General features: G+C 37.1%; 2 protein-coding genes across 2 annotated transcripts; both read left to right on the plus strand.

Annotated features, from left to right (window-relative positions):
- The first annotated feature begins 1642 nt into the window (after positions 1–1642).
- LOC139119563 (leucine-rich repeat-containing protein 70-like) lies at positions 1643–2455 on the plus strand. The gene has a single exon (XM_070683406.1). It carries the CDS (start codon positions 1643–1645, stop codon positions 2453–2455), a length of 813 nt encoding a protein of 270 aa, XP_070539507.1.
- A 198-nt stretch (positions 2456–2653) lies between these two features.
- Positions 2654–3947, plus strand: LOC139120635 (leucine-rich repeat, immunoglobulin-like domain and transmembrane domain-containing protein 2). The gene has a single exon (XM_070685151.1). The coding sequence runs from the start codon at positions 2794–2796 to the stop codon at positions 3823–3825; it is 1032 nt and encodes a 343-aa protein (XP_070541252.1). The 5' UTR covers positions 2654–2793; the 3' UTR covers positions 3826–3947.
- The last annotated feature ends 21440 nt before the right edge of the window (positions 3948–25387 follow it).

The raw sequence follows: 25387 nt of genomic DNA on the forward strand, positions 1-25387 counted from the left end.
AATCCAAACCTTAAGTCCATTCGTCCGGCGGGGACTAATAAGGTTAACGCCTTAAAGAGTCTGAAAATTTCAGTATCAAAACAGGGGAGTCGTTCTACCAATAGTTGATGCCTGACTGAAAATTCCACACAAGGAATTTAAGATAGTATGCGCCTCAATAGTGAAAGCCTTAAACTTTTGTTCAAATTTTCCTCAACGAATCTTTCAATCATACTCTTTCCAATTCAATAATAAAAATCGGGGTCACCGTGCAAATTTTGGTACTACAGAAAGAATTAACTCAAAATTTATCGATATTTAAAATTCAAAATTCAAAATTGTCGCCATCCCTGTGTTAACTCTTTCTTACACCAAGAGCTTTAAAATGAACCTCCACAAGTGGTATATCAGAATAGAATTGTGAAAGTTTGAGAGACCGAATATCTGTCCCCGAGGCGCGTTCTATTGGTCCTCGTAAGTTCCGAAAATAAAGGATCAAAGATTCGGTCATAAACGAGCTCTTCATCACCAGTGTGAGTTCAGGTCACGGAGTTCCCTGCATTCTTTCGAAGCTTTCAATGTCTTCTCGTTGACAATTATTAAAAGTTGTTGAAAATGTTATGTTCGGTAAACATGACATAATACGGCAATGCAAATGTCTGCATTGCGATTTGATGCTCTGAAACAACTCAAAACTTTGATCACTCCAGCAGAAATTGTACTCTTCATTGTAATTGACCTTGTAAATTGTCCCGAGATTGGGTAAGGTAGAAACATCGTCCCTTCATTTTGTTCCTTATAAGTGACACGGTTTTAAACCTTTGAGGGCTGTACTTTTTCCCGCCAAAATTTTAGTTCAAAATTTTACCAATTTTTATGAAGTTCTTTGTAATATTTTGACAGTCTTGCATTGAATAGAGAACGCTTTTTATTGGCTATAAGTTTTTTGATCAAAGCTTCGGAAAAAATCTGAAAATAAATGTCGGGGTTGCAATTTATGAAGGTAACAAAAGTTGGGTGTGACGTGCAAAGGGTTCGAACTTTGCTTGACACGTTGTTGTTAATTTGTTTTTCTGTTGCTCTAATCTATGTGGCGTCTATTTTGATGCCCTTTCTTTTCGTTTTACCATAATGGTATTCAGATTTCTTAGTGCCACAATCTCTTTTTATGTGGTCTTATTGTAAATATATCTCAGATTTGCATGGTAATTAAATATGTAAAGTGGAGTAATACGTCTTCTAAGGAGTAATGAAATCAGAAAGTGCACGTTGAACTTGTGAAAGTCCGACCGGGGAACCTTCCTTTCTTTGTAGTTGTCCTTTATTATGTTCCCTGAATGGTGTGCACAACATTTTTCACGCTGCATGCACGGTGGAATTTTCTGGATAAATCAGCACTGGGATATGAAATTCTTGTGATTTCGGTGTAATTAAACGGAAAATTTGTAACAAAACCGAAAGAAAAACGTGGAAAAAACTAAATCGAAGATTTTCACAACTGTTAGTTAACCAGCTATTTTGAGTGACACAACCACAACCATCACCACGACGTTAGCAATAACATTTATCTTTTCGAGCTGTTTTGTTGGCTTCGCTTAATCTATTTGTTTGCATTTCTTTAATCAGAGAAACCTGTAGATAAGGCATGTCTTTAGATGTTACCATGGTTGGATGCAGAACTGTATCAGTGGCGCTGTTCACAATACTACTGAACATCAATGAAGCTATCAGTTGTCCCTCAGTGTGCAGATGTCCGTCGAATAGCCACGTCGACTGTGACTACAGATCCTTGACAGTGATACCCTCAGGCATTCCAGCTGAAACTGTCATCCTTTACCTTCGTTACAACAGCATAACGTCACTATCCACAGAGGCGTTCAGTTTTCTGACACGGCTAGCGAACTTGTACCTCAACAATAACCCCATTTCAGTCATATCATCCGGGGCATTCCGTGGACTGACCAGTCTAGAGAAATTATATCTTTTTTACAATAACATCACCGCACTGTCATCTGACACCTTTAACGGTTTGTCCGGCTTACGAAATCTGCGTTTGCACGACAACAAGATATCAACATTACCATCAGGAATCTTCTCTGGTTTGGATTCGTTAACAGAACTTTTTCTCTATAACAATGACATCACGACACTGTCATCTGACAGCTTCAATGGTTTGTCCAGTCTACTATATCTGCATTTGTACAACAACAAGATATCAACATTACCATCAGGAATCTTCTCTGGTTTAAATTCGTTAATATATCTTTATCTCTATGACAATGATATCACGACACTGTCATCTGACAGCTTCAATGGTTTGTCCAGTCTACTACGTCTGCATTTGTACAACAACAAGATATCAACATTACCATCAGGAATCTTCTCTGGTTTAAATTCGTTAACAGAACTTTATCTCTATAACAATGACATCACGACACTGTCATCTGACACCTTCAATGGTTGTCCGGTTTACTAAATCTGCATTTGTACAACAACAAGATATCAACATTACCATCAGGAATCTTCTCTGATTTAGATTCGTTAACAAATTTACAGTTACAGAGCAATGAAATCACAGCAGTTGCTAAATTTGACAACCTACCACCGCTTATTATTTTGAACTTTGGGCATAACTGCATCACTGCATTGCAAGATGGGGTGTTTGAAGGATTAACGAAGCTACAAACTCTTCACCTGCAAAATAACAGTATCGCAATTATATCTCCTTCAGCATTTCGAGGTTTGTCAAATCTCAAATCTTTGTATCTTAGCAATAACAAACTCTCAGCATTACCAATTGCAGTCTTCGATAACATGAAAATAGAATCATACATCAATCTTTATCTGCATGACAATCCATGGGCGTGTGATTGTCGCCTCCGTGGACTGCGACAGTGGGTCGAGGATAACAGAGAGACAATCAACATTTACATTTCCGAGATAACATGCCAAACACCACAGGCCTATGCTGGACTTGATTTCATGGATATCCCAGAAGCGAATATGATATGCACTTCTCCCGAATTCTCCAAACCCATAAGATGGCTTGACGCTGAAGAAGGTAATCCCGTAGAATTGACCTGTAATGCAACAGGTGTGCCTGAACCATATGTTTCTTGGATAACACCGAATGGAGACACTATAAACAAAAGCAGCAACAGCAATGATGCAACGGTTGAATTTGGCGATCTGGAGCTAAACAGCCAAGATACAATTGTAATACTGAGATCTCAAATGAAACATTCTGGATTGTATGCATGCATAGCTGTAAACTTACAAGGCAATGCGGCTTGCATCACACATTTGCGTATTGTTCAGAAAGTGGCATCTCCCACCCTATACAGTACGACGGCTATCGATCACAACTCAACTATACCGATTACAAACGCGAAATCGATTTCAGAACACAAAAGCTGTGCAGGCATAGCAACTGGAACATTCTTTGGCGGACTTGTTTTAGGTGTAGGTGTGATAATAATAATTTTGGTGGCAGCTGTTAAAAGGAAACGTACGCGTGAAGAAGATAACTGTCAAGAACAGAAAGCAAACCTTAAGTTCAGATTTAGTGACTTAACGAACATTTTCAAAAGTCGACACGATAGCGAAAAAAGAAATGATAACATTGCCAGCGATTCGAATGTCAATGTCACGCAAAATGAGGGCGCTGATGCAACAGATCGCGAGGAAATACACGGTGGATATTTCACACCTCTGGAAATATCTGATCGACTTCCACGAACGCAAATCTATGACAATGCAATTTCGATGGAAACGGGTGATTCGACATACACCTCTCTCTCACCTGATACTAGGGTCCCTGAACATGTATATGAAACCTTCACATGAAATTACATACTATAATAGAAACCATAAAAGGCAAGACGTCACAGTTCCTCAGATCAAAAAGTAAATCAATAACACGATTGCAACTAATTTGAGATAATTGGACGATAAAGTGTTTTCAGTTTAAGCTGTAAATGTTAGCTTGTCTGCTTTTCCTTTGTAAGTTATACTCTTGTTTTTATGAGTAATTTGTAATGTTGCAACCTTCAGCTATAGGGTACCGAACATTCTTGAGAAATTTCAGAAATGTGAAGAGCCATTATCCCAAAATAGTTCCAATCGTGTTCATTAGTAATAATAAAGTAATTAATAAATAAATAAATATGTAAATAAATATAAACTCTAAATTAAGGCCCTATCATCAAATGATAGATTGAGATTACCAACACAAAGTTGAACATATTGTGGCATTGCGACAAATAATGCTCGATTTGAGAATTATGCTAATATACGAATTTGTGTTTATTGGACAATAGTTGTCGAACGACGGTGATATGTAAATTGGGAAAAAGTTTAAATGATGACATATGTCGTCAGGCGAGGCATATCCCTGATGAGGTGAAATAAAGCCGCAGTTGGAACGGCGTTAAAATAAAGTTTACATAATTATGTGAATTGCCATGTTTATCGGTTAAGAAATATGAGCATGATATGAAATCTGCCCTTACAATTGCACTGAAAGCATATATGCAGTGTCTTCAGTTTAATCGTATGTACCGGTATAGAGATTGACTAATAGATTTCATTTATTCCTTTGATTCTTCGCCATCAAGCCTTCACTTCAACTCTGTGTAAGCAGGGATGGCCAATTTAATTTTAAAGCACATCTAAATCACACTGTATGGCGATCTTCGTTTGAACTTACTGTAAGGCATATGCCTGAAGTACACTTTGCCAAATCATTGTTACGAAAAAAATATTTCCTTAAGAGGTCCTCCCAGAGTTATGCTGATGTGTAACATTGTACAGTATGGAAACGGTATTCTTCACGTTTTCTCACTCTTATTTTTGATAAATTTTGAATATATGGGCAAATGTTTGAATATTTATAGGTACAATAACAGCAGCACGCCTGTCTCGTTTTACCAAAGGCAAGGTTTTCTAGTGTTTGTAGGCTAGCAGGCATCCTTGAATCAATGATTTAAGTATTCGTAGTGTGACCTTGTAATATTTCTAACGATACGAGTAATGTTGTACATATATTTTGAACAATGTGAGTTGTATTATGGTTGATCATGACTTACGGATAATCTTTTTCGACGTCTATTGTGATGTCATTTATGTTATGTACGTTTTAAAATTTAAGTTACATTTAGCATGAATTGTTGGCTGTGACAAACTGATAGATTTGGTCGTGAGTAAATTCGATTATAACATGTTGAAAACTTCTATTATCAAGTTACATTCATATTTCAGTTTAATTTGCATTTTAAGCGTATATCATAAAAAAGATCGATTTTTGGTGAAACGATGACATGCTATTATTACACTTATTATCCTTTTTTTTCACACATCAAACATTTGTAACAATTGTCGAATACAATTCAGATCACTTCGTAGTTTAGCATGCTCTACTAAATCAAAAAATTTACAGATATAATTACGTTATTACCTTACTACATATTTTGATTCACCTTTTAGTTGAACTTTTGTAATTAATATCGCCATTCATTTATGGTGTGAACATTATCGATTTAACAGATTTTATCGTAATTGTTGTAGCTAAGATTTAACACTTCCGTTCAATTATACAGCATGTTACGTCTTTTCGAACTATCATAACTACTATTCTAGTTCAATCATTGTTGATATAACTTTGTATTTAACTTTTCCATTATTGTAAGTAGTTCGCATATTCTAGTATTTATATAAATACATGTCACGTCCCGGGACATTTCATTGATGCTATAATTCATTCTATAGCACTTTCATACAGTAATGACATTCATTTAATTGTCAACGTCGTGCAGGCTTCTCCTTCTCTCTCTCTCCCAATTACTATATATATATATATATATATATATATATATATATATATATATATATATATATATATATATATATATATATATATATATATATATATATATATATATATATATCATAGTATACAGATGTCGTCTGGGAAATATAGTCATAGTCATTAATCAGGGCTCGAAATTATCGGTAGTCCCGCGTCCACAGACTACCAACTTTTCCCTTGGGCTACCAAAATTCATGAAATATTACCCCACACAGATTACCAAAGCCCAGGACATGAAATTACTTAGTGGACGACATGTTGATCGCCGTGAGATTACCGACGCTCATACAGTCAACCAAGCTAGACATAAAAAGGCCACACTATGACTTTATTGTGCAAATTAAGAGGCGACAGTGCAGTCGAGTATTTTTGCGACAAACTTTCAATAAAATATCATTATCTGAACTGATGTACCAGGGTGACAGGCTCGGGAAATGATGGCCAATGAAATTCATTTTCATAGTTATTTAATCACAATGCAACAATCACAATTAAACACAAAATTATTCAAACTGCAAAGAAAAAGCTGTCGGGCCATCCACAAATTACGCTTTCCGAAGTGTACGAGATCATCCCATGATAGTGTACCATCGTGGAGAAATATATACAAAATTGCCAAAATAGCCACGAAAGTATTTTGAACATGACTGTACCGAGTTGTCATCCTGAAATTCATAGCCAATCTATTTTTAGCTATGTTATGTTTACACGTGCTGAGTGAAAAGTCGTTGTCATGCAAGGCGAACATCAAACTTTGCAAATAAGCTGAGTCTGCGTATGTGTGAATAGGTCGTCAGTCACCGTTATCCACTACACATGCTATACCGTTATCCTAAGGCTATGATCTGCAGGTAGGCTAATGGTGTCAAATGACTAGAAAATTCACTTAGAATCATGCAAAATAAATTTTTCATTGTCTATATATAAATAAAAATACCCTTTACAAAAAAAAAACCTCTTCATTCATGCAGGGGCTCCCAGACCTTTCCACTGGGCTACCAACTTCAGAAAATGGTAGCCCAATGGGACTACAAGGCAAAAAGGTTAATTATATTCGAGCCCTGCTTACCACTGAACAACGAGTCTGGTTGATTCTCACCGGTGAATTCATTCTCACCATGAAAATCACCATTCTCACAGTGCTTGGTGAGAATTTCCATTCTCACCAAGGAGTGCATTTCTCACAACAGTGAGAATGACAAGAGATTCTCACCAATTGCGAGAAAGCGTCACTTTCTCGCTCCAGTCTCGCAATGTTTTCCTATAGTGTAGAAAGATAGTGCAGAATGGGAGCGCAGATAATTATGCAGATCTCATTATGCGCAGATCGATAACCCAAACCTCTATCAATCAATTTGCGAAATAGTGTCCAGTGATTCACTTTATCGAAGGCTTTTGTCTCATCAAGAAAACAAAGGAAAACAGGGGTATTGTGACGCTTATAAAAATCAATTATTTCTTTTAATAAAAACACACATATCAGTTGAGTGACTTTCTTTAAAACCAAATTGATGATCACTTGTGTACAGTAGACAATCACACTTATCAAGAATGAGTATTTCATACATCTTAGAAATGGCAGTGGCAATAGCAATTGGGCGATAATTCCCAGAATTAGTAACATCACCATTTTTATTCTTTACAAGTGGAACCAAGGTGGAGTCCATCATGCGAGATGGCAAGTAACCATGACTATGCAGTAAACATCACTGAGAGAAGAACATGCAGGCGTGAATGCGCAAACTTTAGATGCTCAGCTGTAATGCCATCTGGACCAGCAGATTTACCAGTGGCTAATTTTGCAATGGAATTTCTAATGGCAGTTTGAGTGACAATCATTTCCTCATCGAATGAAACAATCGAAATAACATCTTTCACAAAACACTCACTACTATTGTTGGTGACAGAGGAAAACAGACTTGCAAAATGGTCACGCCAAAAATTTGCAATGTCATGTTGCCCATTACAGCCATCAATGGTTGATGATAAAGGTGACTTCTTTTTACTTTGAAGACGCTTCTACAACTGCGTGTTTTTATTGTTACAGAGGTTGTCCGCTAAGGCGTTAGCTCTCATTAGAGACTCACTATTTTTACAGATCTTAAAAACATACTTAAACTTAGCACGTGATGTCTTAATGGGATCAAAAATCGGACCTTGTCTAGGATTGCCAGAGTCCCGCCACAACAGGAAAGCATCACGAGCAATGGCATGATAATCTTTAACATGTTGATTCCAACCTGGAATTGATTTAGCCCCATTATTACACCAGATATTAGAAGGAATGCTTTGCAAACCAGCATCCTTCAAAGCTTCAACGATATCATCATACAGTTTTGAAATTGATTGCAAATGAGAAGTTGACTTACGTTTTTTTGACATTTCCTGATCAAAATTAAAAGTGTTCAGTTACCGTTCTGGTGTCAGGTATGCAAGTTTTAATCTAAAGTATGAACCTACTGGTATAATAGGTTCATCCATGGAAAAAATATCGCAGTGAAAAGTATTTTGTGAAAATAATATTTTGAAACAAGGTATTAAGATCGTTAATGTTACTTTTATTTTATACATGTTGTTGTAGTGTAAATGCACTATACGTCTCATGGATATCGTTACTGCATCCCTATCAAAGCGTCACTTGCGACGGCTGACAAATGACGTCAACTTTTACACGTCGTTGGAGGCGTCATTCACGCCGTCGGACGCTGAATTGTGCAGACTGACCGAGGAAGGCGCCACCTTTTGGTGACAGTGCAAACACTTTTAACAAGAATATTTAGTTGCACTATGTTCTTTCAGAAAGGTTACACTTACATCTAAGAAATGCAATGGGACCAATCCCAAGTCTATCAAGTTTGCGGTGTAAGATATGTAATGAGGTTTGAGCTACCCATGGAGCTAGTACAGTGTACGACCTCCATACCCTTACATAAATGATCAACATTTGGTCAAAAGTCAAACTGTTCACTAAGTTTACTTGTGTATGATTCCCTTACGTACGCCAGTGGCGTAAGCAAAACACTCACATAGACCACAGGGTACTGCAAGTATTATTCGTCTAGAAGTCATGAATATGATCAATAAATGTCGTGTATTTAACCTTTTTTTATTATATAAGCCTTACCTGTGTCACATTTGTACCTATTACTTTACCATCGCTAATTCGTCATAGTATTTCAAAGAAAACAGTTTATATCCCTCCTGTTCCCCTTCATTAACGCGGGGGTTTATCGCCCTGACCAAATATCTCGTTAGCATATCATAAGAGCTGCTAACGAGTTATTTGGTCAAGGCTATATGCCCCCGCATTGGTGATCGGTAGGACAAATTAATGAAGGGGATCAGGGAGGGCAATTAACAGAAATGACAACGAAAATTAGACGCTTAACTTATCAGGGATTTTAACATCGTCCTTGACTCAAGCATTACTTTCAACGACCACATCCATCTCAACTTGAAGTAAACTTACCTTGGTTTAATGAAGCTTAATTTAGTCTTACTTTGATGTTTCTATCTTTATTCATTTTTTTACTACTGTTGGATAGATATCAGGACTGGTAACAGGACCAACCTAATCATAGGTTGGAATTCATCTTCAAGTTCTATACGAACCGATGATGGCATATGATGTAATTGAATATATCACCGTGTCACACTTTCTGTTTCACTGCATGCCTGGACTACACTATCGCAGAGACTTTTTCCCAAGTTGAACTGTTGCCCTAATATCTTGTATAATGAAATGTTTTCACTCTCCATATATATCGCTTTTAGTTCAGTTAACAGGCACGGCAATTAATGTACAGGCAGTCCTGTTGAAGACATAGAAGTATACTTATTTGTTATATTTCAAGACTTTGATTTACACAACAGTTATGTTGGTATATATTTTCGGGTCATATTTTCAAATTTTGTTTTTTTGAAAATATGTCTTTGATGTCAGTAATACAGTAACAGTCCTTTTTTGCTTAATCATTAGCTAGCCTAGATAGGGATATCCTACATGGAAAGAGTTTTCCTGGTTGTTCCAACTTTTGCACACATTCTTTCCATCACATTTTCAAAGTGATAATGATAATGGGTCATGAAAGCAGAACAAAGTATATATTATAACTTACTTCCTCCAAAGAATAAAAGCAAAAGTTTTTATTATACCAACCATGGAAACCACTGTCTCCATTTTAATAAAAATAAATGACTGCTGACTCCTTTGCAGACTCGGGGCCGTATTCGGGCCTGGTTTTCGCCTTGCTCTGTCTTTGGTAGCTTGTACAAGTAGAGGTGCGCCAAGTGTCTCTGCATCAAGGTGGGCCTGTGCGGGTATTGAACTCTAATTCATTCGGCCTGACTTCCAGTAACTATGGTTCCAAAGGCTTGGACTCTACCACTGCGCCACGATGGTTCAGCCCACCTCCACCCTTGATCGTTCACAAATTAACCAATTTTAACAAATTAACGCTTACATTTGATTCGGCACCATTTTACAACTGGTATAGCCACAAACTGATGACGTCAAAATCGCCGTACACAAAACACAGACGCCCCGTATTTGCGGCACTGACTAACTAATAAGATTAAAATAATATAAATGTGCACTTTCTTCAAATCACTGTCACAATTTCCGACTGCTTAGTTTTTGTATCGGGTGAAGTACAGTGGGGGCCAGGAATTGGGGTTAGCTGACCAAACTGTCGGAACGGAGCGAGCGAAGCGAGCGGAGTTCCGACAATTTGGTCAGCTAACCCCAATTCCTGGCCCCCACTGTACTTCACCCGACACAAAATCAAGCAAATGAAGACCATCACAGACTTTTTAGGGTTAGGGTTAGTTAGTTCATGTGATCGCGGCAATAATTCCGTCTCATTCCAGGTACAATATGTCCTCTCTCACGTTTTATTCAGCAAATTTCTTATCATGTACAAACTGACCCCAACGGCAATGGCCATATTGACCCCTTTTCAATACCGCACTTGCCAAAGACGGCATCATCTTACGTGACAGAAACCAGCGTACATTGAAATGCAAATAGCAATCGATATGACGGCCCCAAAAAACTTTCTCTGCTTTCATTTGCATACTTTTCGCCACACTAAAATTCACACCTGCATTGTTTCACCGTACACTATAAAAAGCCGGCATAGGCTGCACACTGTCTCTTTCTGGCTGCTTTGCTGCTATCAGAAATATTAGACGAACCTGATAGCTTTCACTATATTTTCACTATAATTTCAAAGGCATATAATATACGTAGGTCAAACAGTAATAATATTCGTCACCAGGATTTCTGTTTTATACTCAATAATGCACTCCTGGCGCTGTAATGTTTCATGCATTCCTATCTTTTCTCTTTTAGATACACCATGGCACAGCGTGCAGTGTTGGGAGCAATTGGTTGTTCTTTTCCGTTAACTCTTCGTGATTTATTTCTTCAAGTCACGCCCGATGAACAAACCGCTATAGAATGGTGTCAAAAGAATGGCCTGTTACACAAGAGGCGCAACTGTCAGTGCGGCAGAGATATGACGTTGCGTCGCCGGAGTGGTCGGGATACATACCATTGGTGCTGTCCCGACCGCTCTTGCGGCGTGGCTATTTCAGTCCGCACTGACAGTTGGTTTCATTTATGCCATTTACCTTTTGTCACCATTCTACAGTTGATGTATTTTTGGTGTTTTAAGTTTTCAGTTACTGATACTTCTTTTCAGTTGTCCATTTCTTCAAAATCTGTTGTAGATTGGTTTAATTTCTGTCGTGAGATTTGTTTTCTTTATCTTCGCGATCATGCCTCCGAACAGGTTGGTGGCCCCGGCTGTATTGTGGAAATTGATGAATCTAAGTTCGGAAAGTCCAAATACAGTCGGGGTCGACACCGTGATGGACACTGGGTCTTTGGAGGCATCGATCGCGATTCTTCAGCTTGCTTTCTCATTTCTGTTGACCGGCGTGATGCGAATACCTTAATTCCTTTGATTTATCGATTTGTTCGTCCAGGTTCTACTATTATTTCTGATGAATGGAGGGCTTATTCTTCGCTGTCCAGGTGTCCACAGTTCTCTCATTTGACCGTTAATCATTCTCTTCGTTTTGTGGATCCTCAAACCTTCGCCCACACCAACACCGTGGAAGGCATGTGGATGCATGCCAAGCGAAGGGTGGGGTACACATCTTCAGATTTATTTCCAACTTATCTTTATGAGTTTATGTGGCGGAAGCGTTTCGGCGATAAAGCTGACGCGTGGATGTCACTTGTTCAACATATTTCAGTTCTTTATCCTTTCAGTGAACAGCCCCTTCATCGACCCAACACTACACTTTAAACAGCTAGCGTATTGTGCCAAAGTTTTCAGATGGTGTCAAAACTAAAACGACAAAGTCAACAGTTCAGGAGGCCACTAACGTCGATGTGATGTGTGAAACTGGTAATGCACAAACCAGATGAAGAAATGAGTTCATACTACTGACAATATGGACGCTACATCATATTGGTAGCGGATTTTGTCTACTTCTGTACTATATGCACTTCGTCAGTTGGTAGAAAACCGAAGTAACAAGCCCCTGATAGTGACTGTATGGACCGTGCATTGTGACATTGACAGCCAATTTATTTTTCGCTTCAGTACTGAATTGACTTCGTCATTTGGCGGAATTTTAGAATGTAATTGTTGTAGTATGTTTCACGAATTGTTCTTCACATTTTCATCCACAATAGGAATGAAATATTGCATTTCACATATGCTAACTGATGAACATCTTTTGTATAAAGTATATTATGTCAAAAATGGAACACATATCTTTTATATTGTAAAAAAAGGCAGCAAACAAATCAACAATAAATATCAAACACACATGTAACAATAAATAAAGTATCTTAAAGAAGCTAGAGTTTTTCAATAACTGTGTGAATACACCAAATAATATGGGAAAAAATCACAAAATTATGTGCACAACAAAGACGAAAATAAAAAAAAATCAAGACAAACAATAAAGAAAAGAAATACACTACCATGAATTCAATAAAAGAAAGAAAATACGTAAATGAATTTAAATGTGCATTAAATGTGAACATTATAAATTAACCAGTTCCTGTTCACCATTATCATACTAATGTTTATATTAAACATTGCATCCCCTTCCTGCAACTTGTTCTCGTGGAGTACAGGTTATAGGTAGTGCTTCACATGCTGAAGGTCCTGGGTTCGAGTCCCGGCAACACCATAAGGTGTTAATAAAATATACTAACTTTATAATTAATGCTTTCTCTCTCGCTAATCAACTGTTTCTTCCACATAGGTGTATAGATGGCTGAAGAAGACATAGACATAGATAGAGTTGAGATAGTAGTAAAATTAGAGAGAGCATAGACAGCAATAGTGAAAATTGGGACCCTTGATTCCACTATTCAAACCATACGGTATGATGATGGAAAAGTCTTTGATTTATCACAATTCAAGTTGAACACATTGAGCCTTAGAGAAGTTGTTGCACAAAATGTAATGTATTATTGCTTTCATGAATATATCAGGCACCTTTGCAACTATCAGTGTCGGTACTACAAGGCAGTAGCCGCCGTTTTGATCTTCAATGGTAAACATTACAGCAATAGATTGTATTCCTAAATTCGATCAGTGGTATATAGTATCAGTTTTCGAAAACTAGAAATCTAAGCAAAGACCATCTTGCTTGTATCCTCATGCACGTTTAGGTACGATAACCGTGCTCCGTGCAAAAACTGAATCACAGGACTGTGCAGTGGCCCAAAACAAACGTACCCAGAAAATTATTCACTGTAAAAAGGTATGTAGACAGGAAAACAAAAGATCGCAGGAGGTGGGAAACACAACAAAGGAAGTGTTAAAATGAGCATAACAACGACAAAAAGTGAAACTGCCAACCAGAAAATACAGTAATCTCACTTGTACCTCCATCTTTGTAGTGTGCAAAAAAGATAAATATAAATCCTTGTATAGACTAGATTCTTAGTTCTTAAATTTTCATATCATTGGTAAATTCAGTATCTCGTCTTTCCATCCGACCAGAGCAGAAGAATTATCTCTAATCATACAGTCAAACGAGCTGTTTTGATCCCCTTCCCACAGCCTTGCTGAAGAAATGCTTGAATAATTTAATTCTGTACACAAACCGTTAATCGCTCCCTACAGTCTGGAAAAGTACCTTTATTACGTTATTCAAGTAAGCAATAGCCTAAAAAGCTATTGTATGAGATTTGTTATTTTTCATAAAATAATGGCAAACACTGTCACTTTTCACTTCCAAGTTGCTACTGGAAACTTTGTAATCTAAACATAGAAAGTTTCACAGTACAGAGACTGCTCTACTTAAAGTTACTTAAAAGTTCAAGAAAAGTCGTTGTCATTGCCAACATCAAAATTTGCATATAAGCTCTGCGTATGTGTGAATAATTCGTGAAACTTTGAGTCGTCACCGTTGTCCACTGCACATGGTATACCGTTCTCCTAAGGCTATGATCTGCAGGTATTTATGTCAAATGACTAGAAAATCAACTTCCTGGATAGAATCATGCAAAATAAATCGATCATTGTCTAGATATAAATAAAAATATCCTTTACAAAAAGAAACCTCTTCATTCCTGCAGGGGCTACCAGACGTTGTCGTTGGGCTACCAACTTCAGAAAACGGCAGCCCAATCGGACTACCAGGGAAAAAGGTAATTTCGAGCCCTGTTAATTCACAGATTCTTGAAAATGTAACAAGTGGTTCTGAGTTTAAAGTTTCATTGTGTAGACCGATTTTTATGTTTTATTTTTGTTTCAAATGTAAAGTGAAATGTCAGAGCTTTGCTGACAATGTTTGTTTCATTTGATATACCAAAATCAGAATCGATTTTAGTCAACTCTTGTAAGCTACTAATAATCAAGAAAGAGACGAAAATTTGATTAAGAAGATGCAATTCTTGTTATTTACGTATATACGTTCATATTCGGTCGAGGACGCACCGCAGAATAGTAATAGCTAGTACAAAGAGTTAAATCTGTACCGTATTAGGCAGTACATGTATGTTTCAGTACGTACTCTCGGACAAAGACAATCGATATTTAAGTAAAGAAGCATTCATGTTTCTTAAGCATGCCTGTCGAAATTGCGAGTAACTATGGTTGATATTGTTTCCGAATAGAAAAGTCTTATTACCTTGTACGATGGAGTATCAAAATACTAAGGAACAGTGATCGGTAAACCTACAAACAAATTATTCCTATCATGTGGAATTGAAATTTCAGAAAACTTCTTCATAGACTTTAAAGCAAATCAATGAAGTTTACCGTCCGAGATATCAATAAAATAAAGTATGCGACGTTAGGTAAAGTTTCATTCCTGTTTTGAGAGGCTTTCAGGAAAGATAAGCATAAAATGCAAGACTTTGTGTCAAGATTTACAACTTTTTTATTGAGTTATTCTATATCATCAGTCAGAAATGGTTCGTATTGTGTCAGAGAGTTAAATATCGTTCAAGTATTCGGTCCAAATTAATTAAGGTAAAACGCACCTCGGGGACAGACATTCGGACTCTCAAACTTTTACAATTCTGTTCTGATATACAACATGTGGGGGTTCATTTTAAAGCTCTTAGAAAAAGAAAACTTTTCCCTGGCTTAGTTTTTCGAAATTCGAAAATTTTTATTTTTCTCCATAGAGTTAACACAGGGATGGCAGTCATTCTGAATTTCTAATATCAGTAAATCTTGGGTAATTTGTTTCTCTAGTACCAAAATTTGCACGGTAACCCCCTATTTTTATCCTTGATTTTGAAAGAGAATGATTGAAAGATTCCTTGAGGAAAGTTAGAGCAAAAGTTTAAGTCTTTCACTTTCGAGGTGTATACTACCTTAAATGTAGACGTCTCTCATTTCAACAATTTGATATCATCTGATACGTGATGACTTTATCAATTAAATTAGGAGATAAATTCCGTTTAAAATTTATCTTCTTCTCTGAGGTCCGTTTCCCTTTTAAAATTAATGCCTAAGAAGACACAGTCATGAGTGCGTTGTTTCGGTAACACGCTCAGAAAAAGTTGGAATTCGATAGCACGCTATTTGTGATACTACCATAAGATCAAAATGAATCTTTGAAGTTGCCTATTTGACAAATCAGTATTTTCGAACAAGGAAAGTATGAAATCAACAGTGAACTACTGTGATAGCCTAAGGGTCATTTTTGTACATTTTTCAGTGTTTGTGCTTTGGCTCTTCAAAGTGCCTAGAGGGTTTAATCTGTGTAATGGTCTTTTACAGCTTTATTGTGATACAAAACCCCTCGCTGTGAAGATTTATCTCGATGTATGCGATAGGTGATCTTCATAAGTACAACATCGCGCATACAGACGCACATGTGCAAATATTACGAAATAGGCCTATAGATTGTAAACTGAAAAGCTCATAGAAACCCATGTTGAAGAACTGAGTCTAAGGCAAGACGTTATGCAATTATTACTTTGTAAATTACCAGTGTAGATCGGAACACCCAAAAACTGATAACATGATCTTTGACGTGTATATATCGACACTTCAGTCAAAGAATCAATGCTATCATTGCCGACAACAAGTCACCAGGATGAAGAAATATGTACACAGGTGTATGAAGAAGTAAACTATTCATTTTGTATCTCATAACACGGCTTTTTTATTGTTTTAGACAAACTATCAACAATATAGTGAAATCCAGAGGCTCTGGTCAAGAGTAGTAGCATTATACATTACGCCACGAGGCTACTGGCTTGATGTTGGCCGGTGCCGATACAACATCATTAACGTCAAAGTATACCACATGATCACATTAAGTCATAAAAATTCTGCAGTATTGCAGTTAAAGGCCCAATAGCTGTATCTTTTAGCATTATTTTTGTAATTTTACTTCCGAACTAAAACAAGTTCTTGGAATTGTACTCATTGAGGGGTTTGTATACACGTATTATTAACTGTCCACTAGGATTGCATGTGCAATTTTCAGCAAGATGGCTGATAAACGTTTACTGAAACATAAAATAGCGCCCTCATACAAAGAAAGCAAAAACACTGTTCGCCGTGCATATATGCGTTGGAATCTTCACAGAAACAACAGAGAGTAGTCCAATATAATGCATAGTGCTAAAATGTTTTTTCCACTGGGACATCATATGCTTTGTCTTTTTTGGTAATATCACCAGTTTAAAAATTGGTTGGTAATCAAAATAACGGTTAAAATTTAAATTTACTTGTCCAATTTTTCAGTAACAGAAGACTATATCCTTATATTTTAATACGATTGGAACTAATTTGGGATAATTGGATGGTGAACTAATGCCGATTGGATCTACAAATGTAATCTCATCTGCTTTCCTTTTTACATCACACATTTTTTTTTTTTTATGAGTAATTTGTAATATTGCAACATTCAGCTACACGGCACCTAACGCTTTTATGAAATTTGGAAAACATGATAAAATTAGTTCCAATCGTGTTATTTAAAGAAAACCTTCTGAACACAACTGATGGTGAAACGTAAATTCGTTCTAGCTTTTCGTGGCATTGGCCTACGTTTCTCATTCTTCACCAGAGTGTATGCTCTGTTATGCTTTTTCAATTCCGTGATCATATGTATTTCACGCAAATTAATATTTGCTCATTTGTGAAAGAAACGTATCAAGAGTGTTGTCTATGGTATATTTGACAGATTACAGCAAACCGAAATGTTTTATGGTGTAGATCATGTTTTTCAGTATACACAGCGCCACCTATTTTTTGGTGGCAGAATTCAGTGATTATTTACCATCGACCAACACAAAAAGAGAGTTAAGGCATTATATATTTAATCCCTTACTTTTTAGAAACTCGCATTTAATTTGTAAAATCTTTGTCTTCCAACGGAGGGGGAAATGGGGTCAGGTCAATGATGGAGACTCGTTTATAAGCGAAGACGATGTTTCAATCGGGTTCGAACTCACAACCTACGGTATCTAGTCACTTAGCGGAGAAGCTACAGAAAAAATCCTCTCGGCAAACTCCTCACTCTCAAAAAAAAAGTGGTTCAATAAACAAACTAAGTTGTTTTCAATTTTTCTGACTGCGACTCCTCCACACGCTGTAGAGTTCATGGTACACTCACTATCACACATCGCACACAAACTTTATAGAAGCGATGAATACAACGCTTAAACTGGGCGAAAGACAGCGTCGGGGACAATTCTGTCCACCAGCAGAGCAGGCTATCAATCCAGCATGGAAAATACGGTGTTTTCAATCGGTTCCAACTCACAACAAAATTAATTTTGAAAGCGATCTTCTATGGCAGTGAGTCAGATGTAGTGAAGCGACTATCAGCAGACGAAAACAGCAAAGAACAAGCCAATGTCTACATCTGATTTTAATCAGATTGGCAGTGTGACATACGACTGCATTCAATTTCATGTGTACAAAGATATCATTGGCTACTTTTCAAGCATGCATTTCTTATGATAATGACTCATCGATGTTGTATGTCATTGTGCATTGGACTGCGCAACGTGCAATAACAATGAATACGCTGTGAACAAGAAGGGAGCCTGCGTGCCCCAGGATAAAAAACCTGTATTTTTCAGAAGCCTTGGGATCCCTAGAATACGAAATGGAATTTTAAAAGAAAAAAAGTAGGATTGTAATAGCTGTGTAGGTCATGTTTTGAAGGGTACTGCAAAATCACGATTTTGCAACCCACGTGCATTTTTGTCAAACCTGTCTTCTTGTCAGCCATCTGCTGAACTTATTATTTTACTTTAACCTGGCTTGTGGAGTATTATTAGATAGACATTTTATTCCTCTTTAAGATGACATATTGTAAAATGAAATATTTTGCATAGTTTTAATGAAATAGGACCAAAACTATTGGGATGCAGTAGCTGTTACGGTCATATTTTGAAGTATTGTCGCCTCACAAAGTCTATTTTATATTTGTGACATATCGCTGTAGCAAATAAAACAAATTTTATACAAAGCATTGTCTTTTGTATTGCGTCTAGGTAAATAATTGGTAGAATTTGAGATTAAGTGTAATTTACGATATAACCTTAGGGGTATGGCGTAAGTTTTGGTCCTATTTCATTAAAACTATACAAGATATTTATTGCATATTAGAATATGTCATCTTAAAGAGGAAGAAAATGCCTTTCTAATGATACCCCACAAGCCGGCCAGGTTGTGTTAAAATAATAAGTTCAGCAGATGGCTTACAAGAAGACAGGTTTGACAAAAATGCACGTGGGTCGCAAAATCGTGATTTTGCGGTCACAAAATCGTGATTCCCCTGTGCTCTTTAAAACATGACCGTAACAGCTATTACATCCCTACATTTTTTCTGTTAAAATTCCATTTCGTATTCTATTGATCCCAAGGCTTCTGAAAAGTACAGGTTTGTTATCCTGTGGGGGTGCACGTAGACCCTTCAAGTTCAACCCCAACGCCTATAACTACTTCAGTCCCAACATTACTTTCCTGTTTCTAGGAAGATGGAAGACCGTATTGCAGCTGTTTTCTTTCTCCGGCTAAAACAGGGCTATCACCGCTTAAACTCTTGCAAAAGTCTTGTTCTTTCGTTAAAAATTCATAGAAACTATTTTGCACCCAAGTAAAGGTGATACTAATTGTTTCCTTGAAGCTAGGGGACCTTTTCTTCTTTTCAAGTTTTTTCGTCTCCATATCGACTGCAAAACTACTGAGTAGATATTAGTTTATTTCCCGAGGGCCATTCTTTTTCTACGAATTTTTTTTTCATGTTTTTGTATTATTTAACAAATACTGAACGTGCTCACGCGTGACACAATCGTAGACACGTTCAATTTAGTTTAAAGCTCGGAGCGGCGATTATGGAATCTTCTCGATAGTATGTGCACACAGCACTCAGATTTGGTCAATGTCACTAATACCACTCAGCATCACGTGCATCAGGACCTTGTACACACACACACACACACACACACACACACACTCTCTCTCTCTCTCTCTCTCTCTCTCTCTCTCTCTCTCTCTCTCTCTCTCTCTCTCTCTCTCTCTCTCTGTCGCGCGCGCGCGCGCGCTTCAATGGAACACATTTTTCTTAGCGTAGATTTTACGCCAGCGGTAACTTAGATAGGTGCGCCAAAGCTTATAATGACCAAGCGGTATCTCTTAGCGTACTCTTGTACGGCTGGGGGAACTTCTGAATGAAAGTCAGTGAAGATATCAAGGGGAAGTTTTGGTACTAATCACAGCATGTTTGAAAAAGCTGCTATTTTTGGGATCAGCAAATTGACTAAATGTGCACACATTTCAAAGGAGAACAGAGGAGTAAAATCACATAAACAGTCAATGTCAACAACCACGAATGCGAGAACCGGGGATTGAAAATATCCCCTTTAATAGTGAAGAGGGAAATAATATGGATAAATTGTAACATTCACTCTGAAAAATAATGTCTTTGTACATTTACTCAGCGCCTTTTTAGCTTTGTGACATCCTTCAACCATCTTTTTCATAGCCAATAATTTCTTCCGAGTAATACTTTATTTATCAGGTGACCTTCAACTTTTTATCTTCACGGTCCTCAAAAAACAGCCCGAAACTTCAGTGCTGGTAACTTGCCAAGCTTTATGGCTAAACTATCTGTGATATCACTGGGTAATTTGCAACCATGGTGTACGGAATACCAGGTACGGCCACTGTGTTAGTAAGTTGATAAAAAGTGACCCAGCGCATTGACTATGACTGCATTGTGTTCTTAAGGATGTACGATCGGAAAAATATAAGCGTACTGCGCCGAATTCCGCGCAGAAATGTATCCATAGTAACCACGCGCGCATAGTGACGTTCCGAACGTTTTTGCGTTGTACAAAATGTCGTCTGCAGGTAAAGTAAAATCGCGCCGAGAAAATGTTCAGCGTGCCCTCAAAACACGCTGGAAGGTACGAGAATTCAGCAAAGAGATAAAAAAAATGCAATATGACCGTAGCCTGTACAGCGTAAATCAGAAGTGTGACGTCTGATTTGCTATTCGTGGTTATAATTCCAATGATAGTGTCGCTAGTAGACCTACCGGAGAATGGAAGAATGGCCGTCGCATAGTCGATTTGAGTGAACTAGCCGAAAATCTTGACACTTGTGTCAGTTGCGGGCTTGCCTTTACGATTGTCATCGTGTATTGGAGAAACGCCAAGTTCACGGCCTCGGCTCCTGGCTCCACGTAGTGTGTGACAACTTACTTAGCCTGCAGCGAAGTCAACCTATCCCCACCGATAAGCGTTACGGCAATAAATATTACGTGATTTTTTGTATGCTGTATTAATATATAGACTCTAAAAGTAGAAGAACCTAAAAGTCTTTGCTTTGTTCTGCCATTTCCCTCTCATTAAAGTTTAATGGTAGGCTTAAATCATGACCATGCCTGGACAGGGCCACTGCAGGTAGCCACGGCAGGTCAGCAGCATTTGAAGAGCGCCCTCGTGAGACGAACCCGGGAGAGCATGGTTTATCGCCAGAACCTGTAAATCCTAGTTAGTTTTTGCAAAATTGTGAAAAATCGAGCTCGGTGACCTACTAAACAAAATGTGGTTTTGGAAAATTCACAAAAAGTGCTATTATTTGGCAAAGTTTGAGAAAATTGACATTAGTAGAAACTATCAATAATTAATAAATTACCCTCTCCGATTCCTAAAATTTTGGGCATATTTGTTGCAATTTTGGTTAAAAAATAAATATGATGACTTTTTAACTCAATTTTAATGTAAGTAAAATCTTCAAAGTAGCTTAGGTTTATAATTTCTTTATTCTTTTACAGTGTAAACGTGAAAAATGCAATCATGATATAAATATGAAAATGATGACCTCTTTTGTGAAAAACCGTGAATTTTAATGTCATTTTGTAAAAAAACAAGCGCGGTGACCCCATGTTTTTTTCCCAGTTTTGGACTATTCACATATGTAGGTATTCAAAAATCCCCATTTGAAAAAATTGACATTACTTTTACTTTTTCCGATCGTACATCCTTAAGGTAGTACGCTACCAGTCTATATAGGAGAGCGCCCTCTTTTGTCCAGAAGATGTACATGTTCCTTTTAGACTACCTAACCTGGTGAGCGTGAATAACAGGACAAAATGGCAAAAAATCATGCTAGTGACTTTATAATATTTCTTTCAGAAGTTTTTATGAATCAAAACAACCGAAATTATATTTTTCACTGAAAAATCGACAGTTATTTTTGTTTTGAAAGATCAGTAGGGAATAATTAACAATTGTAGCTCTGACATAATATCAGTAAGCTAGAGGGTCAAATCTCAGGTCTAACAAAATTCACCTTTTTTCGTCACTTTTTGCTGTTTAGTAAGAAAATTTGCGTGGTGACCCCAACTTTTTTTGCTTCTAAATCAAAGAACACTGTCTGTTTGATAGATATTGCTGTACTTTTTAACATTTTGAAAATTATTTTGTGCATTTATATGAAGTTTATATTTTTAAAAATGACTAATTTTACAGTTAAATGATAAATTTAGGGTCTAATATTTAATTTTTAAGACAAGACATCATAAATTTTAGTTGATTGTCCTAATTCAACTGTCCTGGCAATGCAAAAATGTGGTATGCACACTGGAATCTGTCAATCGTTTGCGATAAAATAAAGATTCTGCTGGTAAGTGCAAATTTCGCAAAATGGGAGATTTAGTGGTTTTCTGTCAATTTTGGCATGTGTTTTTTCAAAACTTTTGCATGGGTACCCCATATTTTTTTCATATCTTTGAAATGTACACATAAAGATTATTTCAGAAAAGTCAACTTAAAGGATGTCCCAACATTTTTTGGAATGGTAGCGTACCTCCTTAACTGCTTAAACGGTAAAAAATCCACCCTGTTGGTTTATTATACGGTCTACTTATTTAGTTACTTATTTACTCTTTTCTTGAGCGGCCGACTATTTATACAGTAATTTCATCAGGGCTAGCTCATTCAGAAGAAAAAAGTGAAAAACTACTTCAAATTAAATAAAATACATCGGAGAAGAGAAAAACTACCGGGAAATATTCCTTTTGATATAGGATGTAAAGTCACATTTGAAGATATGTGATTGTGTAGTTCTTTGTTTGATTTCTGTAAGCAAGGCATTCCACACTTTAGTACCTCGAAAGTGAAACCTATGCTGACTAGCTTTTGAAATACAACTGCCAGGGGTACACAAACAGTCCTGGGCAGACAGTGTATCATGATCATGTACATTGCGATTGAAGGTAAATAAACTGGCTGAATAGCGTGGACAAGTCCCATTCGTACATTTTAAGAAATAAACGTGCCGTAAAATAAAACAGTGTCATGTCCAATCGACACGACACTACTGTTAATGATTTAAATAAGTCAAACGGAAGTTCAAAAGTATTCCTTACGCTCGTTTCTGAAGGGTGAAAACTTTGTCAATGATTTTAGTCTTGCATTATCCAAACTCTACAACAAAAGTCAAGAGCTCACTGGAATAGGCCAAAACATAATACTGTGCAGTACTCATTAGGGATGTATGATCGAAATCTACGTGACAGACATATACATATCAAATTCAAACAAAATATATCAACATGAACTTCAAAAGACAAAGTTTCCTCAAGAGCCATCCATAAATTTTTTTCCGGATTGAACTTTGGAAATAAACATATCAGCAATTTGTACAGTCTGAAGGTCACCAGCCTCATTTTATGAAACTCTACTTACAAGAGGATGCAATTAAAGGTCACTTTATTTCACTGATGTTTATGCGCGTAGGATTCGCTGTCATCCAATTAGATTCTGGGTGAACGTCGCTATCATGGCCGTTTTACCTCGCCTATAAATTTACCCTTTGCAGTTTGTGTTTAGTCATCAGCATACATATATGATGAGAAGACGTCGACCAATGACGAATTAAGAAAGATCTTAAATAATAAAGGTTGTAAAATCGAACCCTGCAGGGCTCCGGCCGGTAAGAGGCATTTGATCGATACACTACCAATAGACAATTTGTTGAGGATTTGACGGATGAGATCCAATCACTTTAGTACTCCATCAGATAATCCATGCACTGATAATTTTGCTAACAGAATATCATTGCAAATTAAAAGATCGATCAAAAGTATATTCATTAAATTACCATTCCATACACTGAGCAAAATGTCACATTTTAAACCGATACAAGTTCTTTGGCACGATTGGTTCTTATGGAAGGCGTACTGTGTACTGTGTAAAAGCAGATTAGAGGCAGATAGAAATTCTACAACACATTTTCACGCCTTTCAAGGATTTCATAGAGAGATGGTAATATTGTGATAGGTCGATAAACAGACATATCAACCAGTCATCGTTGATGACACGGTCCCAGGTGAGTTGAGATTGTCGCTATTGTGGGCTAGCGTTGGTCTGTTTTCACATGCTTGAAGTGTGGTGTTACGATATCAGTTTTGGAGTGTGTTTTATTTTGATATTTCATGGATATTTAGTAGTTGTATGAAGTGCTGAACCACGTGTGATCTAATAATATGATGATCTTTGTCATTTCCTGTGACGATATATGAACAAGCTCTAAAAAGCAATTGCCATCAGGACAATGAATTAGGTTAATGGCTGTCCAAGAGCAAGACCTCGTCCCTGAAAAAAAATAAAAAATAAAAAAGACACAATGTGGGAATCATGGTCATCTTCTGCTTTGATTACAGCATTGATTACAAAACTTGTTTTGTGGAATGCTGAAAATAATGGGGCTGTAGAGTGTTATCTTGTCAAGATATATTCATAGTAGGTTTTTGGAAAATAAATAGTTTCTGGATTGGCAGACATATGTTCGTGTGCAATATCTGTTTGTTCTTTGTGTGGTTGGTTGCAATGCTGACATCATTATTTTCTTCACACTATCATTTATGTATATTTTTGGAGTTGTTCTGTGAGTTTCTTCCATTGTTTGCTTACATTTGTTTTTGCATTGACAATGTTTGATTTATGCGATGCTGAACAGTTATGTGTCTGTGAAATGATTTCCTGTGCAGACATATTCAGAGCAATTTTTGTGAAAACCAATTTCAGTTTCTATATTGGCATAAAGTTTGTGTGCATCAGACTCTGCGCGTAAAATAGTGACTCTTACTAAGTGTTTGCAAGAAAAAGTGGTCGTCCCTAATTTCTAGGCGCAACAAACAATGACCCACCCCCTGCCTGTCACAGTTAAAGTCAATCATATTTTATTTGACATATAATTAATGAGGTTCAGGATGTGACGCCATTAAGTGCCTTATCCTACAAAATATGAAGGCTGTAGCTCTTGAAGTCACCGGTTTCTAGGCATATTTATGAAATCGAAGTCAAAGGTCATATAGTTGTGCATTTTCGTCCCATACCAGCCATTGTTCAATGGACACTAGCCCTCTCAGATTGTATATATGGAAAGATATAGCCATAGCTTTGCTGCAAAGGTATAGGGCAGGGCAAAAATCATATAAAATTCTGGAAAATAATACTTTAAAAATCTTCTTCTCTTATTCTCGAAATTCACATGGACATAGCTTAAGATCTTG

The sequence above is a fragment of the Ptychodera flava genome, chromosome 20 (genome assembly GCF_041260155.1).
Source record: "Ptychodera flava strain L36383 chromosome 20, AS_Pfla_20210202, whole genome shotgun sequence".
Classification (NCBI taxonomy): Eukaryota; Metazoa; Hemichordata; class Enteropneusta; family Ptychoderidae; genus Ptychodera; species Ptychodera flava.

What these genes read in the sequence shown, in the direction of transcription:
- LOC139119563 (XM_070683406.1), top strand. Translation starts at nt 1,643, where the DNA reads ATGGTTGGATGCAGAACTGTATCAGTGGCGCTGTTCACAATACTACTG.
- LOC139120635 (XM_070685151.1), top strand. Translation starts at nt 2,794, where the DNA reads ATGAAAATAGAATCATACATCAATCTTTATCTGCATGACAATCCATGG.